Consider the following 18,036-nt stretch of genomic DNA (forward strand, 5'->3'; position numbering starts at 1 on the left):
CAGCACCACATACCAACAAAGATGTTGTGTCCGCCGAGAACTAAAAAATAAATATTAAAAATTCTCTCTCTCCTCTCTCTCTCTCCTCTCTCACTCTCTCAAAAAAAAAAAAGAGTTAAATATTCAGATTTTATAGTAATGCTACCAGCAACATATTTTGTAAGTTTGAGTTTGGGGTATAAAAAATGAATTGTTGCAAGACTTGAAGTTAAAATGAATCAAGAGGAAAAAGACACTGTTTCGATAGGACACATATCCTCAAGTTGAAATAAAGGGTACTATGTCATGTGAAATAGAACGCCATAGCTATCTGAAAAACAATATACAAATTTCTGAATGGAGTCCATTCATGTTAATTCGAACTTGAGGATTAAAATCCCTATCTAGGCCAGGACTTCTCTGTCTGCTGAGAGGAGGAAGACCAGACTTCCCTTTATCTAATGCAGGGAGTAGAGTGCAGAGAGCTTTTTAACTTCTGCCTTTAGCCTCCCGCAAGCCTAAACTGCCTTTACATCTGTTTCCTGACTCCAGGTTCTAGATGTTCAAAAAATGATTGTGATCAGTTTGTTGAGTTGCATGACCCACACAAGAGTAAAGCTACTGTTTTCTGCAGACAGTGGTCTTTGGATAGTATCCTTCATTAAGTAGTGCACAGGTACTTACATAGATTATTATATGTTAATTATTAATAGGAAATTATTATAATACATGACTAATGAAAGTATTAATGTTACATGTAAATATATATTTTTCCCCATCTGGAATATCCTTTCTGAGCTTTCTTCCATTCACTATCTTGGACTGCCATTTTTTACTTTAGTACATTTTTATTCTCATGGTAACTCACATTCTTTGATCACTAATTACACAGCAGATACTGCACGGATGGGTTTTACTTATTTTTATTAAGCCTCTGAATCCTCTTGACAGACCTGTGAATAAAGATTGATGTTATCCTCTTTTGATGGATGAGGATGTTAGGGCAAAGAGACTGTTACTCACTAGTCCCTCATCACATAAGAGCGTGCCAAGATTCTAGCCACAGATCTGCTAACCACTGTACTATTTGAATAGCCACTGGATTCTCAGCATAATTCTTATTCACTGACTCTGGCTCTCATCCTAAGTGTCCTATTCTGCATTTGACATAATTGAATTTTGTCTGTGCTAACTCTGCTAACTATAAAACCATCTTGATTTGAATTTATTCCACTGGGTTTTACACAGACATCAATCTTGACTTAGTAATGCCGGCTTTTGGTATCATCACTCAAGCAGTTCAGTTGTAAATATGAGACATTGAGTCCTAAAACCTCTGGATCTGACCTTTGTTAGCTTTAGGTTGAAATTTAATGAAGCTTTTAATGAGCTGTGTGTAGGTTTACTCTATTACAAAGTAATTTAATTTTAGCTTGTATTTTAGTTTTCATCAATTCACTGTGATGGGATTACTATAATAGTACACATTAGACATACATGGTTTCAGTAACATAAAGCTTAAAAACTTAGGGATACTTATAAACCATTGCAAGTTTTGGGAGGGATTGTTTCATAGTAGTATTTGAAGTGGTTAGAGAAGTCTAAAAATATTTAAATAATTTAAACCTCATATTAAATTGCACAGTCTAGTATTTTCCATGTGAAAAATCGCTAAAAGTCTAATACTGCTTTTTGGAACAACCTGTTCTTTTAATTTCTGCTTAAATTTTAGCAAACAATGAACAGAAAAAACCTCTAAGCGTTCCCAGGAATTGGGGACTGCAGTATGAGGAGTAAATGTCCCCTGGAGATACCAGTGTTTGCCATTCTCTGATTGGTGATGCTGGTTTGAAATAAAGAGCAACAAGAGGTGAGGTTTTCATAGTTTACTGCATATCCCTGATGAGCACCAAACAACAGGAGAAAACAGATTCTCTTTGTGCCTATGAGGGTCTCTCTACCACACAGATTTCTTCCCTTTCTCCAATAATAGATTGCAATGTCCAGAATTACATTTCCACAGTTGGATTTAGAAAAGGTTTTCTCCTTTGCTTTTAATTTAAGGTTTTGATTTTTTGTGTTTACCTGATAGGTCTCGTTGAGATAGTTAAAGAGGTTCTTGGTGTCAAATAGATTGAACTGGGAAGATAAACAAAAACACTGTCATTATACCAAGTGCCCTGAGAGCACTGTGGGACCAAAGGAAGTGGGGATAATTGTGTGATCTTTGCCTTCTCTCGCTGGTGTTCATCTTCTCCAACTCACTGTGTCCATCCTGTTGTCCTGTGACTGTTTCCTCTTAGAATGTCGAGCCTCCCAGTGGCTTTCCTGACCTTTACCCTTTCGTGCATTCAGGAAGGTTCACTCTCGGAAAACCTTCCCTCCCCAGCTCACTCTGTATGTACTTCTAGAGTCCTGCAGTCACATTATTACCCGATTCTGCTGAGGACCTTTCCTGTCAGTCATGGAAGACCCTCGGGTATGGGAACATAGCTTCTCATCTGTGCCATAGGTGTGTCCATTATTAGGCTGCCTGGATCCTGGGGCTTCTGCCTGTCTAAATGAGGGAACAAACTAGGTACTCAGAAATCTACAGAGATCACTCACTACCAGTCAGATTAAGTCCCTATTCTTGAACCTGGCTTTGTTTTACTATTCATTTTAATTATTACTTCAAACGACACCAAGTACAAATAATTTGTCATCCTCACTCACAGCCTTTAAACCTAAATAAGCCTCCCCACCGATGGACCTTCCCTTCATTTGTGCCACTCTTTTCAGGCCCCCTCACAGGCTGTGCGAGCTTTCTCTGCGGCCATGTGAAGGTAGCCCCCATGCCAGGAAACCCTGCCTCTGTCTAAAAGAGGTTCAGCTGAGATTTCCACCTCCACAGCACAGATCACCTGCTTTACTTTGATATTTACGTTCTCTTTTAAAAATTGTTTTCAGGTGATTAACTGTTGGTTCTTCCAATGTAATTTACAGTTCTTTACAGCAAGGATAGCTTTTTTAAATATTGGAGATATTTACAGTGCATGTGCAAGCAATCTCACACAGAGCATTCAGATATGAAAGAAGTTGAATTTTAAAATGGCATTCATGTTCGTTCACTTTGGCAAGCATTGAAATTCCACTGTATCTAGCACTGTGCTAGGAACAGAATTCACAGGTCACCAAAAATATAAATAAACTTTTAATGGCAGATCAGATATGAAAACCTTTTCTCTGTCTCTAGAAAACCCAACACATGCCTCTGCTTTGTTGTTTTGAAGCCCTATTCCTGCCATGTGGCGCCCCTTCTTTTGCTTTTAGGACTCCCAGGATAGGGAATGGCATTAATATCTTACGTGCTGAGGGTCTGGGCACAATACCTGGCACATACTAAGCCTTGGGGACTGTTCAGAATGAATGTTGAGCTGGACAACAGTATAATTTGAAAAATGTTACATTCGAGCCTGTATGAGGTTCTGTGGGAGGACAGGAGAGGTGGTACCCAGCCTGTTTTTCTGTTTTGGGGCCAGCATAAGCTCTTCCTGCCAAATGACAGCCCCATTAGACTCTAGTTGGCTACAGTTTCACTTGGACAGTAATTTTACTTAAACCAATATTGGCAGTCCTCCCTCTGTGGATTACATTTTTGAGGAGGCACTGTAATTTAGAGGCATGTAAGTTGGCTGAAGTAGGGTCTTAGATTTCTGAACAAGGATTTTAAACCCATATTTTTATAGAAGAGGCGTATGTTTAGTAAATTTTGATATACCTATTTTCTTACACAGTATGAAGTATTCTAAGGTCTACCAATCTATTGTGTGATCACATCGGTATTTTAGTGATGCTTAACTTATTCAATTTATAAGATTCACACAGAGATTTTTGTAAAGTGTAGACAAGAGACTGAGATTTCTGGGGAGGAGGCCTGGATGTGCCATTGAGGTGAGAAAGAGGATGTTCTATTTTCCTTTAAGCCTTCTGAAACATTTTGAATTTTTACTTATGATGATGCTTTATATATATTAAAAAGTTAACACAGTTGATATGAACCCCAATTAAATCATGGCTAATATGCTGAAGTGGCTACAGGCGAGGGAGAATATATAGAAATTCGAGGTCCCCAAGAGGTCTTCCTCACCCTAGAGTAAAGGAGTTTGCTCCTAGGTAATTGGCTGGACGGGGATAGTGCATGGATTTGTAGCTGCTGAGAACAGGTTTTCAGGTACTGCATCTCACCAAGGAGACTTCTGGAGAAGTTGGTTTGTGCAGGGCCAGCTGTGAACAGCCCTGGGCTCTTCTGTGTGTAGGGGTGCATCTCAAGGTAGGCTGCTGAGTGTGCGAGTTTTACATTGAGGCCAAGAGTGATGGAGACCAGGAAAGCCAGCAAGGCTTAGATGTCAGGATTTGCCATCAATCAAAATGTTTTTTTTTTTTTAATTGCTGTATTGCATAGATACTCTCATCATAAGGGAAAAAATTTAAACGGTGAGAGAAAAGTGCCTTGTAACGCAAGAGAACAGGATACTGGCAAGAGATGGTTAAATATATGATTCAAAGAGTACAGCAAGTTCAGTATTATTAAATAAAGGGTATAACTCATGTACCCCAATCTGAAGAAGTTTGGGATGGGATATTATGCCTTTATTTTTTCTTGCCCATTGAAATCAAGTGGTTTATTTCATTATGTTAATACAGTAGATTGTAAACATAAGTAGATCACAAATGTATTCTTTGGTAATTTTATTTGGTTAAACCTATCACATAAATATAATTATATATGATTGATATGTTCAGAATTTATATATAACATTTTCAACATTTTATAATTCTACCATCCCTTCTCCAAATTAGTCTCTGAAACTATTTTCTCTCACACATACACGTGGTTGTGCATGCATGCAAATATAGTTTTATTGACTCACACTATAAATGCCCTGCAGCTTGAGTTTTTTTCTTAACAAGAGCTCTTTAGAATTTTTATTCTGAGTCATTACTTATAATTCTTTTTGCCTTTTAATGGTGATAGTACTTTACCACTTGAATGTATCATATTTTTATTAAATTTGAGAAACAAGTAATTAAGCTTTCTTCTAGTGGGGTTTATGCTAAAGAGTCTTATTTTGAAGAGAATGATAGGTATTTCAGAAATTCCACATTCCCTGAACTGGTATCAGGAACATGGAATGAAATGAGGAAAGGGAGCTATAAGTAATAATAAAGATCAGTAAAAAAAAACCTTGTAAAATTAATTTCAAATACTTATTGCTATAACTTTTTGGCCAAAAAGCTTGTTGGTGCAGGCCACATTTTAAAGAGAAATCAGATCTTATAGATAACAGCTGATTTATGAAGTGTATAGTCTTTTTTTAAAACCTAAATTCTTTGTTCTCTTCACCCATTTGTTCTGTTTTATCCTTTCAAATGCTTGTTTTTTCTTGGAAAATAATTCTGTAGTAGAGATGCTTGCTTTTTTTTTTAATATAGCAAGAAAACCCACAATTTGTGGATTTAATGGTCATGTATTTTGACCATGATTAAGAGGCAACTGACCAGCTATAGGCCACTGTTTTGTTAAAATATAGGTTATGGCATTTAAGATAACAACTAAACCTTTTATGGACATTAAATTATGATTCCAATGCCCACTATTTTCCTCCTCCTATAAAGAAGCAGTCGTCGTGTAATTTGTCTATGGACTTGAATCCGCTTGTGGCTGGTTCCTATTTGGAACATTTTAGAAGTTGTCTTCTCTGTGGCGGTCACTTAATGCATAATAACTAACATAAAAACTCAAAATTGAAAGTCCATTATTTTACAGGTCTAAAAACTGTCATGATTTATAATGTAATATAGTTTAATAAAAAAAGTTCACCTTTTCATTCTTGGATTTTTAAAAATTTTAAATATTTTAATATTTAGCAATTTTATATTTTAGTTACATTTTCTACCCCATTATCTCTTTGCTTGGGGGAGCTATATATTTTATAGCTTTTTAGAATCCTTAAAGCACCAGATATAGTGCTGGGGACTTGGTAAATGGATAAATGTGATGCCTTGAAGCTTTTATGGCACTTTACATGTCATTAATCAGTTAAATCTATTAAAAGTAGTAATGTACTATGTTCAAAATGACCTTTTAATTAGCCAATCCACTCTCCTCTCCTTTCCTTGAAGTGTATTTATTTTCACCTGTTCATCCCAGTGACAGGTGTAACCTTGTGTTCCAGAGGTTAGTTTTACCAGGGAGTCTGATCTGGAATATAAGCCTGTTTGTATTAATCACTGGTGTTAAAAAACAAATAACAAAAACCCTTGTGTTTTGTGTAAAAATATTTTTTTTGGTGTGTGTGTGTGTGTGTGTGTGTGTGTGTGTGTGTGTGTTTTGTGGTGCTGGGGATTAGAACCCAGGGCCTTGTGCATGCAAGGCAAGCACTCTACCAACTGAGCTGTATCCCAGTTCCCCAAATCTGTTTTTAATGACCTTTGCTTCTATCTGCAGCCTACCTATTATGACCCAATCAATTTACATATATTATTACAAATCCTTACAATAATCTTGGATGGTCAGTGACATCTCTGTTTTATAACAGAAGTGATAGAAGCTCAAAGAGGCATGTGGTCAACCACCATTACAGAGCTAGTCTTCAAACTAGATCTGACCTGAAAGCACTTCTGTTTCACAGACTATTCCCAACAATCTTCAGTTAATGAATTCCAGGGGAAAAATACTGGATTTAGGAGGGAGGTGGTCTGGGGAGCTTTCAGGACCAACTCAGCCACTAGAATACTCTGTTAGACTCTTCATTTGCAAAGAGGAGAGTCTAATATATACTCTGCAGGAAGAGTCAATGGAAATGTGAATAAGGCCTTAGGTCCATCATAAGTTTTCCACACAATGACCCAGCTTACCCACTTGTACCACTGTCAAGTCACCCTCTGATACTTTGTCCAGCATGCTGAGTAATAGACCAAACATTTAAAAATATTTTCAAATTTAAAATTCCTAACTTGATAACTATCTCCAAACGGAAGATACTGATTATCGTATTCTTATTGTCCTTTGAAGGGCAGAACAGATTTTAATCCAGGCCTCAATGTAATTTGGAATGTGGGTATTTTTTTTTTTTTATCCTTTGTTTTAATCCCATTTGGAGTTGCAAACAATCCCAAAGAGCCTCTTGCTGCCTAGGGCCCTGGGCTGGCATTTGGACTTAGCTAATTAATGTGGCAAGCTGTTGGAAGACATAGAATGATTTAGAATGAGATAGCATTAGGAAACAAATGCGTAGAACATGTATTTCTCGGACCACTAGAATTTTTACTGGGCCAATCAGTGAGTTTGTGAATTTTATTTGCAAAATAAATAAATTTCCTTAACTGATACTTTCTCTTTAAAATTGTTTTTAGGATGCAGAATAGAAAACTGTGACTCTTGCTTTAGCAAAGACTTTTGTACCAAGTGCAAAGTAGGCTTTTACTTACATCGAGGACGTTGCTTTGATGAATGTCCAGACGGTTTTGCATCATTAGATGAGACCATGGAATGCGTGGGTGAGTAGTTTTTAATGTAACTCTCAAACTGCAACTTTTATCACCTATTTCTTGAAAACGGGCATGCTGGATATATGTAACCTAAAAATGAATCAGTTCTCTTGTTCATTAGAACTGAAAATCATTTTACTTCTTTGCTGACTTACTGAAATATTTAGGCATCATGATTGGTAGTCACATATATGATGCTATGAAATTTTCTAGTTGTATATTTGCTAGGTTTACTTATTTAAGTGCTGATACAATTTTGTATCTGTAGTACATCCATTTCTTAATAAATTGTTTGTAACTATTAGAGAATAATGTTTACAAGAAAAGCAAGTTTACCCTCCCTTAAAAGGAGGAGATTTAAAAGAAGATTTGTAATTTTTTTTCTGCAAAAATATTGTGAAAAAAATTACATATTGAAAGCTTTCAGAAAAGGAATATATGTAAATGTGAAGTGGAAGAATTGTATATACTTATGTTCTTATTTATGTGTGAGTCATGTATACATGCAAACAATAAGACTAAAAATAAGGAAATGTCTGAAACAACGTATTCAGAATGCTGAATTTGCTTTTAAGAAGCAAGACCTGCACTCATTACAGATGTTCAGTGGACATGCTTATGAAATCTTTAACTGTAGACATATTACAAATATGGTCTTGGGTATTCTCCAAATAAAAATTTTAGTGATTTTGAGAAATCTTAGAAATAGCTGTGATGCCTACTGAGTTCCAGAATGATAAATTCTTATGTGTGGACTCTGGATCCAAGTTCTGATCTACTAGTGTGAAGGAGCTCTCTAATGGGCAGGTTGATGAAGAGTCCCTCCTTAGGTTTTCAGGGGAATGCATGGGCGCAGTCTGCTTTTCTACTTCTGTATACCTTACCAAAGGGGATGCTAAAAGCTGTTATATAGCTAGGAAAAAATATATATCTATGTTCATTCACTTTTCAAACTGTGGTAAGGTACAGCAACAATGTAGAGACTCAGAAATAATGCTGAGGTCCTCAGACACCTGTGGAAAGAGACAACCAGAAATGCAAAACAAGCCTCCTATCATTTCCCTCAAGTGCTTCCAAAATAAACACATTTTTGGATTTGGGGTCAGGCATTCAGAATTAACTTGTAAAATTGCGGCTTCTGTCATGGTATAAAAATAGTGTCTTCTACTGTAGGGTTTGGCTGTCGAGTCTTTTAGAGCTTATACATTTCAGTGTTGTTAGAACTGACCAGCAAAAAAAAAATATAAGCTAAGACAAACAGAGACAAACAGCTTTTTAATTATGATGTGGCATTTGTTGTAAATAAAAGTACCCTGTGGTTCAAAGAAGTCTAATTCCTAAAGGCAAGTGTAGGTCTTTGTGGGCCATAGGACTTTAATTTTGGTTTTCTGAGAATAGGGGGCATGGAGAAACACTGTTATATGAATTTGATAACAGAGCAAATGGCGCAGATTTTTATGTGTTTGTATTTTTTTTTAATCTTTATTAGAAGGATGTGAAGTTGGTCACTGGAGCGAATGGGGAACTTGTAGCAGAAATAATCGCACGTGTGGATTTAAATGGGGTCTGGAAACCAGAACACGGCAAATTGTTAAAAAGCCAGCAAAAGACACAATACCATGTCCAACCATTGCTGAATCCAGGAGGTGTAAGATGGCCATGAGGCACTGTCCAGGAGGTAGGTTTGAATAATCTCTATCGTGTGCTCTGTGCTTTCTGAATTCTCTCATCACCCTCCCTTCCAATAAAAGTTATTTATCCATGAAGGAAATCTGATAATAACCTTGGAAAGGAGGTCCAATTCTACATTGTACTTATTTAGGGGGGAAAAAAACCCATAAATTTTGAAGAATATAAAGTGCACATTCTTTTTTCACTTTCATGATGCCTCAAAAATAACTTAGAAGAATACATTACAAATGCACTTTCTAAAATGAGATTTCTAAAAGCATGTTTTTTTTTCTTTTTTCTTTTTTAGCAAATGTACCATAAAAGCGGTTCTTGTGAAATCAGGCCTTTGCAGATGTTGCTTTGAGGGAAGCAGCCAACTTTGAGTTGAGAAGAGTTTAGATTAGAAAGGTTTATGGAATCTGTAAAATCATCCGCATCATTACTAGTTGAAGATGACAACTTAAAATAAACTTACCCAAACACTGGGAGGAATAAATGTTGTCTTAATGTTACCACAATTAGCCATTGCTCTTTGTTTTGATAATAATTTGTAGAAAACAGCTACTGGTATGTGTGTGTTTATTCAACTCGTGGTAGTAATTGTGCTGATTTGCAGTCATTATTCTGTAATAACAGGATCAGACCCATTTAGAAATTAAAGGAGTACATAGCTGAGGTGCCAGCTGAAGCAGAAGCGGTAGGTTGAGCTGCAGTTAGTTCTTAGCACTAGTCTTTTGCTTCTCAAAGCAGTAATCACTTGCATCACTGGCGGATGCTCCACTGCCCACAGATGAAATTGGGATTTTCTGGTGTACAAAATAGAAAAGTGAAAAAGAAAGATGTGTTTGGAAAACTGCCCTACACAATAATCCAAACTCTTGTTCTCCTTCGTTCTTTCTGTTGGTGCATAGCTTCTCAGCTTTATAAATGTAGCCCAGAAAAAGAACATATATCTCTGCTTAAAATGGGTTTATATCCACATTATGCTGCCTCATAGAGAATGTCTATGATCCATGGAGGGAGACAAAACTTTAAAGACGCAAAGACTCCAGTCGCCCTCTGAGAACTATTAGATCCAGATTCAGAAGCTACTATTAAGAAAGCAGTTTTCCTCTTGAATTAGTTTTGCTTTTCCTTACTGGGTCTTTGAAACAAAGTTTTTTTTTTTTTTTTTTTGGTTCTGCTTTTCACTAACAAGGATGGTTTTGTTCACTTAAACTGGGTATTTTTCAGTCAAAATATAAGAAAATATTTTCTTACAAAACTAATAAGCTACTTCTTGGATAGCTGAGAGCATTTAACCTGCAACCTTCTGCCTAAAAACAAACCTGATGTATTCAGGTATTGGAAAGAAAGACTTTCTTTGTTGTATATTGTTTATATTAACTAGCCCCTCCCCCCCATTCCTTTTCCAGCAACTTGGTCCCCCGATTGTGGTTTACGTTAATAGCAAAAATTAAACTGAAAATGCTCCTATAACAAACATGCTTATGTGTAACAAGAGCCAACATATTCCTGTCCCCTCAAAAACTCTTTATTTTGACCTAGCCCTGTTTGAGAATTTCCCAGATAACAGCTAGATTGTTAACTATGTTTATTCTATTAGTATTTTTTATGATAACAACAGTGTACTGTCTTAACAGAATATGCCTCACGCTGTGGGCAGTTTTAAATCATTCCTTCCAGATTGCTTGTGTATGATTTGCTAGTATTCTCTATTTGACCAGTGATTCAGTAATGGGCTCTGTTTAAATTTGTATTTAGGCTTCACTAAGTTTTATCTATCATGAAGGGTCAGATATTTCTCTCGGTACCTATATTTTTCAGGTTAATGACAAAATTTTTATAAAGCTTCAAGTAGGCTTTCAAAGTTGTATTGGATGTTTTTGTTTTATTGAAAGGGAAATGAAAGAGAATTAATTGTTGATATTTCAGGGCAGAGCAATCTGCCATTTCTATCTGTTTACAAATGTGGAAAATAAAAACTAGAAAATTAATTTTGGATCTTGAGCATGAGACGATAAAAATTGGCATAACTTCCAGTGAAGTATCCCACCTTGCCTCAGGTGAGAGGAAAAAGTCCCTTTCTTCAATAGGTCACGGTGATTAATGGAAGAATGGAGAAGAAAACCACTTTATCCCTTTATACATCTTGATTTGATTTTGGTGATCTGCTTTGACAAACCATGCAAAAATGTAAGTCGTAATCAGGTTGGGAATACAGGCATTTTTCAGATCTTTTCAACATATGTATGGATTTTTCTCCTGTTGGAGCCAATCTTAACCTGATTGCACTCAAATGCATGCAGCCTTAACCTCCTTCACACTGAAGCGGCGGCACATTAAAATCAGCTGCTTTCCATTACTGAAAGGCAGAAGTTAGAGGTCAGCGTAATGGAATAGTCACTAAGTGTATAAGATGTTACACTGAAAACTCCTAAATATGAGAAAATAAATGGCTGAGTAAAAACAAAGTGTAATGACCTAACTTATTTATGCCTTTTCCCTTTTTAACTGTCACATACTTATTTGCTTTAAGGTGGGGGTGGGAGGAGAATAGCTGGGAATTTCTTAAGAAATTCATTGATTTGTAATCGAAGTACTCACTGTTCATTCCTAAACTTCACTTTTATATGGTTTTATATATAAAAAAATGGATTTTCCCAGCACTCATCTTCAGAGGCCTGTTCTGGGATCTGGGTCTCTGCATCCTGTCAACTTATTACTTCTGTGACCCTGGCAAGTCACTTAACCTCCCTTGGCCTCCATTTCCTCATTTGTAAATTGCGGGGATTGGTGTGGTGATCTTTAAGGCCCAGTCTAGTCCTAAAATCCAATGATTCTAGGCTTAATTGTCAAAAGATTATGGGCAAGTTTTGTGGTTGACATGCGGTGGGGGAGGAAGAGACCTGGAAGCCCAAGAACACTTCTCACAGCCAAGGCACTGACCACTTTCCTGGTTGCTACATTTACTGAGCCTTCTGCATCTGGTAGCTTTTGTCCTCCTCCTTCAGGGAGGGCTACTTGCGTTGCCAACATTCCAAGACTAAATAGGATTCTTTTAAAATCTCCATGGGACCTCTGTATTAGCTACTGATAAAGCAGATGTATGGAGAATGAGATAAGAAGGGAGAAGAAGACCGGGGGTGGGAGGAGGATAAAAGACTATGGAATAAAAGAGAGAGAATGGAAATGAGTTTGGAAAATGAGTTTAGAAGGAGGTACAGAATCCTTAAAAAACCAAGGCTATAGTTGTTGCAGGTGTAGCCATCTTTACTTCCCTCCTTCCTCCTGAGTTCACAAACAACAGATTCCTATTGGGCTTACTTTAGTCATATATAACCCAAAGCTTTATTTGGAAGGAATTTCAAGTTTGGACCACGTTGTACATTAGGCAATATCTTAACAGAAAGAGGTAAACATACTATTTTAAAATATATATAAACGACAAATGAGAGAACAGCATCCCGGCTGTGGATGCTCATGGACAGGAGAGCATGCCATCTGCAGGTGTCTGTCATCTTCTATTCTTTCACAGGATTAGCCAACATTGTGTGACTTCATCTTGAAATATTCTTGTCTATATGGGACTCCTCACTATTTTGTCATTCTGTGACAACTATTTTCATTAATTTAGTCCCTCATAGATTTGTTGAGATTGCTGTGTTCTGTTCATTGCTTGAGGCATGGGCTTGCTTGAAGAATCCTCCAGGGCTTTCTCTGGAGGGAATGATTGAAATAAGAAGTAAATGGATGAGAACATATATTTCATATATATTTCTCAATTTCATATGGGGATAAGCGCTGTGAGGAAGAACAAGGAAGGAGGAGACTAGTGCGTGGGCTGGGCTATACTGTTTTATGTAATGTTCAGAAAAATGGTAGAAGTTATGTTTGATCAGAGATCTGTAACAGGAGATCTCTTGAAGATCTAAGAAAATTTTTAAGCTATCGAATCAATGACTATTTTTTTTTGTAAATAACCTTGATTCTTCTACCATGTTTAGAGAAGAGGAGGAAACCAACTCCAGGGAGGTTCTGACTGGCCCACAGTGATACCTAATAAGTCACTAGTGGGATAGCCAAGAGTGGACCAATGTCTTGCTGCCTAGAAAGGCTGTTTCCCTGTGCCTTTCCTTCTTCCTTGTGATAAAAATCAAAGATAAAGCAATGATTGCCCTATGTCAAAGTACCTGTCTTCCATCCATTTGATTTTTGCTCTGTAAATACTTTTCCCTGCTATCCCCACTCCCTCCTTATATCTTCCAGCTCTACATACCCTAAAGATGGCTTTGTAAGTGCCCAGGATTGAGTCACTAATTCTGCTCTGATTGGGCTGCTCCTATTAAGACCCTCTTCTCCTTTAATTTTACTGCCTTTGGTTTTCAGTTTTGGGGAGAATGGGGCTTCGAGATTGTTCTTTTCATCCCTCTAGATAAGGCTGTGTGGTATTCAGCCACATTAGGCTTTCATCACTGACAGTTGCCTTTTGGCCGGCACAGAAGTCCTGGGTGACCTGACCCCCACCTCCACATCTGGTGGCTCTGTGCCCAAGATGGATTTTTTTTTTCTGACGCATTTCTGAAGTCAACCTCTTAGGTAGGTGATGCTCTGACATATACTCCATACCTTTTTGCTTTTTTATACTCTGACTACCTCAACTCACATGCTCCAGTTATTAGTGATCAATCATATCATGCAATTCTCTACATTTTCTTGTAATGTGCAAAAAATATTAAATATGAAGCCTACTACTGTATACTATTTCAATTTGAAAATAACACATTCCTCTTATGAAATATTATCTGATCATTATCTATCATATATATACATATATATATGATTTTTTTATGAAAGTGCCTCTTAACTTGGTAGGAAACGAAAGAAAATATTATTTAGCAACTCAGAACCTTAATCTCTGGAAATATCTACTTTTTAAAAGGCAACAGTAATAAGACCTCTCTAATCTATGTTTTTTATATATAAACTGACAGCAACATGTGGACTAGGTATTAGATAATATAACCAAAGATGGTTGTAGATTGTGATGGATTAAACCAAGAGCAGGAAATAAGCACATTTTCAATGGGATAGGGTCAAGAAAATATGCTTTAGACATGTGTTCTTTATTTCTCTACATTTTGTTTACATTTGAGTTGCAATTTATGTGGTCTGCTTTATACATGCCAGCCTCGAGGGTGGTTGGGAAGAGAGAGGATAAGAGAGAACCTCTTTTCTTTTGAAACTTTTTGATTTGTCAAGAAAGCCAATAATATCATAATTTTTATATGACAAAGTGAGCATCAGAAATGGAACTCCTGCTGCCCTTCTGTGTGTTCTGCCAAATACTTCATTGTATTTTTTATTTATTTATTTTTTGAGAAATCAGTGATTTGTGTTAGTCATTCTCAATTTAGTAATCTCTAGTATTTTCCAGGTATTCTGGATATGTGGAGGCTGTTTATTTATTTATTTAGCCATGATAAAATGGGAGAGTTAGCCACAGTAGCCACTTTGGTTATATCAAATTGATGTTTAACAAAGATCTACCTGTCTCCAAACATTTCCCTCAGTCTGGAATTTCTGCTTCCGAGGTGTTAATGGTGTTTTGGAAAGTATCCTTTCTGGCTCCTAATCTCTTCCCCAAACTCCTTTTTTTAATTTTAGAAAGTTTTATTTGTTCCTGAAAAACAGGCAGAGAATAACCATGGGCTCCTGTTGATGGTGTGTTTGTTGTTGCTATTGTTTTGAAGCAACGATTTCTTTCAGATTTACTAATTCTTGCAGAGGATAGGGGCTGAAGAAATGGGGGAGCTGAGAAGGGGGTGTTGGTGGTCTGCATGGAGATCGTGAAGTCCAGACAAGGCATAAGTGAGTTTTAGTCTTGCGCACAGACACAGATGTCATTGTAGAAATCAGAAAGTGTGACGCACTCACAATGTGGAGGCTGCGGGGGTGGACGCTAGACAATTTCTTTTTCCCAGTTTCATTTTGAGCCTGTCCTTGTGCCAGCTTTGCTTGCCAGAGGGGATAGGGAGTGAGTGAGCAAGTGAAAGAAGCTACACCTTTGTGCCATTCCCTAAGCTTCCCATCTGGGATCTCTACCAGCCCCATTTAATTATAGTCTAGGGCAGCATGTCCTAGTCTCTTTTATGGGTACTTGTAAAAAGAATTTCTCAACGACATATGCCACTGAAGGCCCCCAGTCCTATGGGTAATAAGACAAAGACAGGGAAATTTCAAAAGGGCCTGCCTTTTATGAATTTTACTCAGCAGTAAGCTACTCTGATCTTAATGTAAAATATGTAAAACAACTTTTACAACACTCTAAAACAAAAACAACTTTAATAGGACTCACATGGTGTCTGCTGTAGATTCCACACCCCTGCCCCTGGTGGGAAACTCCCCCCCGCCCCCCCCCCCGCCCCCCTGAAGATAAGAAAACCTTAAGTACAAATCCCCTGATGGTTTCTCAGAACAACTTTTTCTCCTCATCGGACACCTCTCTGGGATCTGGAGATGGTGTTGATGAAAGGGAGCAGGCGGTTCTCCTTTGGATTTCCTGTAATAATGTCTCCAGCTACTGGACTGACCCAGAGCTGTACTTGTGGATTTCCTCCAGGACCAGGAGGCGGAAAGAGAACATTTCAATGGAAAGAATGACAAAGCTTTACTAAAATCCCAGCATGATTCATGTTGTCATCATACAGAAGTGGTTAAGATGATAAAATTATTTTATGTAACAGATTTGGCAAAGATTTCTTCCCTTAACCTGAACATGGAGAGGCAATAATTTTTACTATACAACTGACCTATTTGTGAAACTAGGGCCTAATGATTTTTTTGCATTAAATTTATTTCCTTTTATTTGAGGACTTTGGAAACTGGCAGTGAAAATTTGAACTTGTCTAGTTAAGAGACATTCAATAATTGGTGTTATGCCCCTTATATCCTACTCATTACTCAAAGGATTTAGTAATAGTAATACAAGACAAATGATAACATGGTAAAACAAAAAAAAAAAAACTTAAAGAACAGAACTAGTAAGAGCTCAGGGCTGATAAATAGGTCAAATGAATATATATCGGTTGAAATAATTGAACCAGAAATTCAACTTTGTGTTTGCTACTACATAAAGGGAAAAATAGATGTTGTTCTTTATTTCATAGCTCAAAAAATGATTAGTTATAAATACAATATTTAATACCAATTTTCAGAGAAAGTTATGAGTATAAAAATGCATAATATACATGTGTACACATGCATACATGTATGCTCATTCTAATTTCAGACACGGTGTGTGTATGTGTGTGTTTGTGTTAAAGTAGGAATTGCCTCATAAAACTTTGAGAAATTAATGATGATTCTTAACAGAAAATATTCTAGTCCCATAGCTCCCTATAGAACTAAAATATTTTCTCTGAGAAATAGTATTAAACAGATTTTCTCAAATGGAGGATCACATGCAGGGCAATAGAAGTATAGAGGACCATGTCCTCAATAGTGTCTATGTCATATCTATGTGTCCAGAATGCAGAAGACAGTTTGGTACTTTTTCCTTCAATGAAAGTTGAAGGAATATAATTGGAAACTGACTTGAAATGAGGCCGGAATGATGTGGAATTGGGACTTTTTGACTTTTCAATTCTGTTTGATTGGAATTATCCTGTAGGTTTTTAATGACTGTTGAATACATTTGGAACTTCTTGGTATCTAGAAGACTTGTAGGTTTGTTGTCTTTGTGGGGCATCTACCTTCCAAATTTGTCAGTAAATATGGTGTCGTTTCTAGACAGTAAGATTTTCTTAAGTTATATGAGGAGTTACATATTTAGATGCAGAGTTATTTCTGGTGATTATCTTAAGCCCTGTACTAGTATTTCAAATAAACTTCTGTGATTTTTGTTTCTTCTCCAAGGCTGGACTTGGATCATCTTAATCTTTATCAAAATTATTTGTTATGAGGGAACCATGTGGGTTTTGAGTAAATGCTTACTGAGTCAAACTGACTTTATTAAAATATGCTACAAAGTGCCTTCTCATTTCTCTTTTGAACCTAGATAATCCAGTTTTGGAGCTGGCATTCCAAACACACCATGATTTTCTACTGCTATGTCTGTAGATTCATCAAATCAATTATGTAAACACGCTTTACTTCCTATATTCTAAAAACATGGGCAAGTTGGGTAGAGGGAGTGGTACAAACAAAAGGATTTATAATCCAAGAGGAAGAAAATTCACGTTATAAAATAACAGAAGTGAAGTTGAATTTTTAAGAAAATACTGTTATGGGCCCTGATAGCTAAAAGGTCAAACCTTTTTTCCCTACACTATTGGGGCCAGGGAATATTTCCTGAAGAGCGAAACTTAAGTTATATGAGGATGGGGGGTGTGCTTGAAAACTGTTTAAAAATGGAAACCAATTAAGATGGAACATGGTGAGGAAGAACGTAGACAGCAAAACATGCTTCATGCCCCCAAGGAAGGGGACACTGGCTGAACTCTGCATCTATGAATGGCCATCGCAGAAGCGCTCAGCATAAAGTACAAGCTGCAGTATGGCCATAAAGTATATCCATGGAGACGATGAGGATTTTAGATTTGACCTTGTACACTAGCAGGAGGCTGACTTCTTAGTATGGAGGCATGGAAAGCTGAGGATCAAATGACTGAAGCTGTGTTGGTAAGGTGTCAGGAAGAGGATAAGATGTCCACCCCACATTTCAGGCCCAGAATAAGCAGAGGCTGATTTCAATGGGAGAACTACCAGAGAATACTTCAGGGTTCTGATGTTTACGCATTTTTCTGTTATGCTTGCTTTTCTAATGAGTGCAGGCTTTTGCCTTGGCTTACA

General features: G+C 37.0%; 1 protein-coding gene across 5 annotated transcripts in view; it reads left to right on the plus strand.

Annotated features, from left to right (window-relative positions):
* The window catches only part of Rspo2 (R-spondin 2), a 135,669-nt gene that overhangs the window by 82,278 nt on the left and 35,355 nt on the right, over window positions 1–18,036 (plus strand). For 4 of the 5 annotated variants that reach the window (XM_078016777.1, XM_078016779.1, XM_040293751.2 and 1 more), the window contains exons 4-5: window positions 7,378–7,521; window positions 9,002–9,190. In XM_078016777.1, coding sequence (XP_077872903.1) covers window positions 7,378–7,521; window positions 9,002–9,190 — 333 coding nt within the window. The remainder of the gene's footprint in view (window positions 1–7,377; window positions 7,522–9,001; window positions 9,191–18,036) is intronic. The other variant, XM_078016778.1, reaches the window with a different exon arrangement.

The sequence above is a fragment of the Ictidomys tridecemlineatus genome, chromosome 7 (assembly GCF_052094955.1).
Source record: "Ictidomys tridecemlineatus isolate mIctTri1 chromosome 7, mIctTri1.hap1, whole genome shotgun sequence".
NCBI classification, from domain to species: domain Eukaryota; kingdom Metazoa; phylum Chordata; class Mammalia; order Rodentia; family Sciuridae; genus Ictidomys; species Ictidomys tridecemlineatus.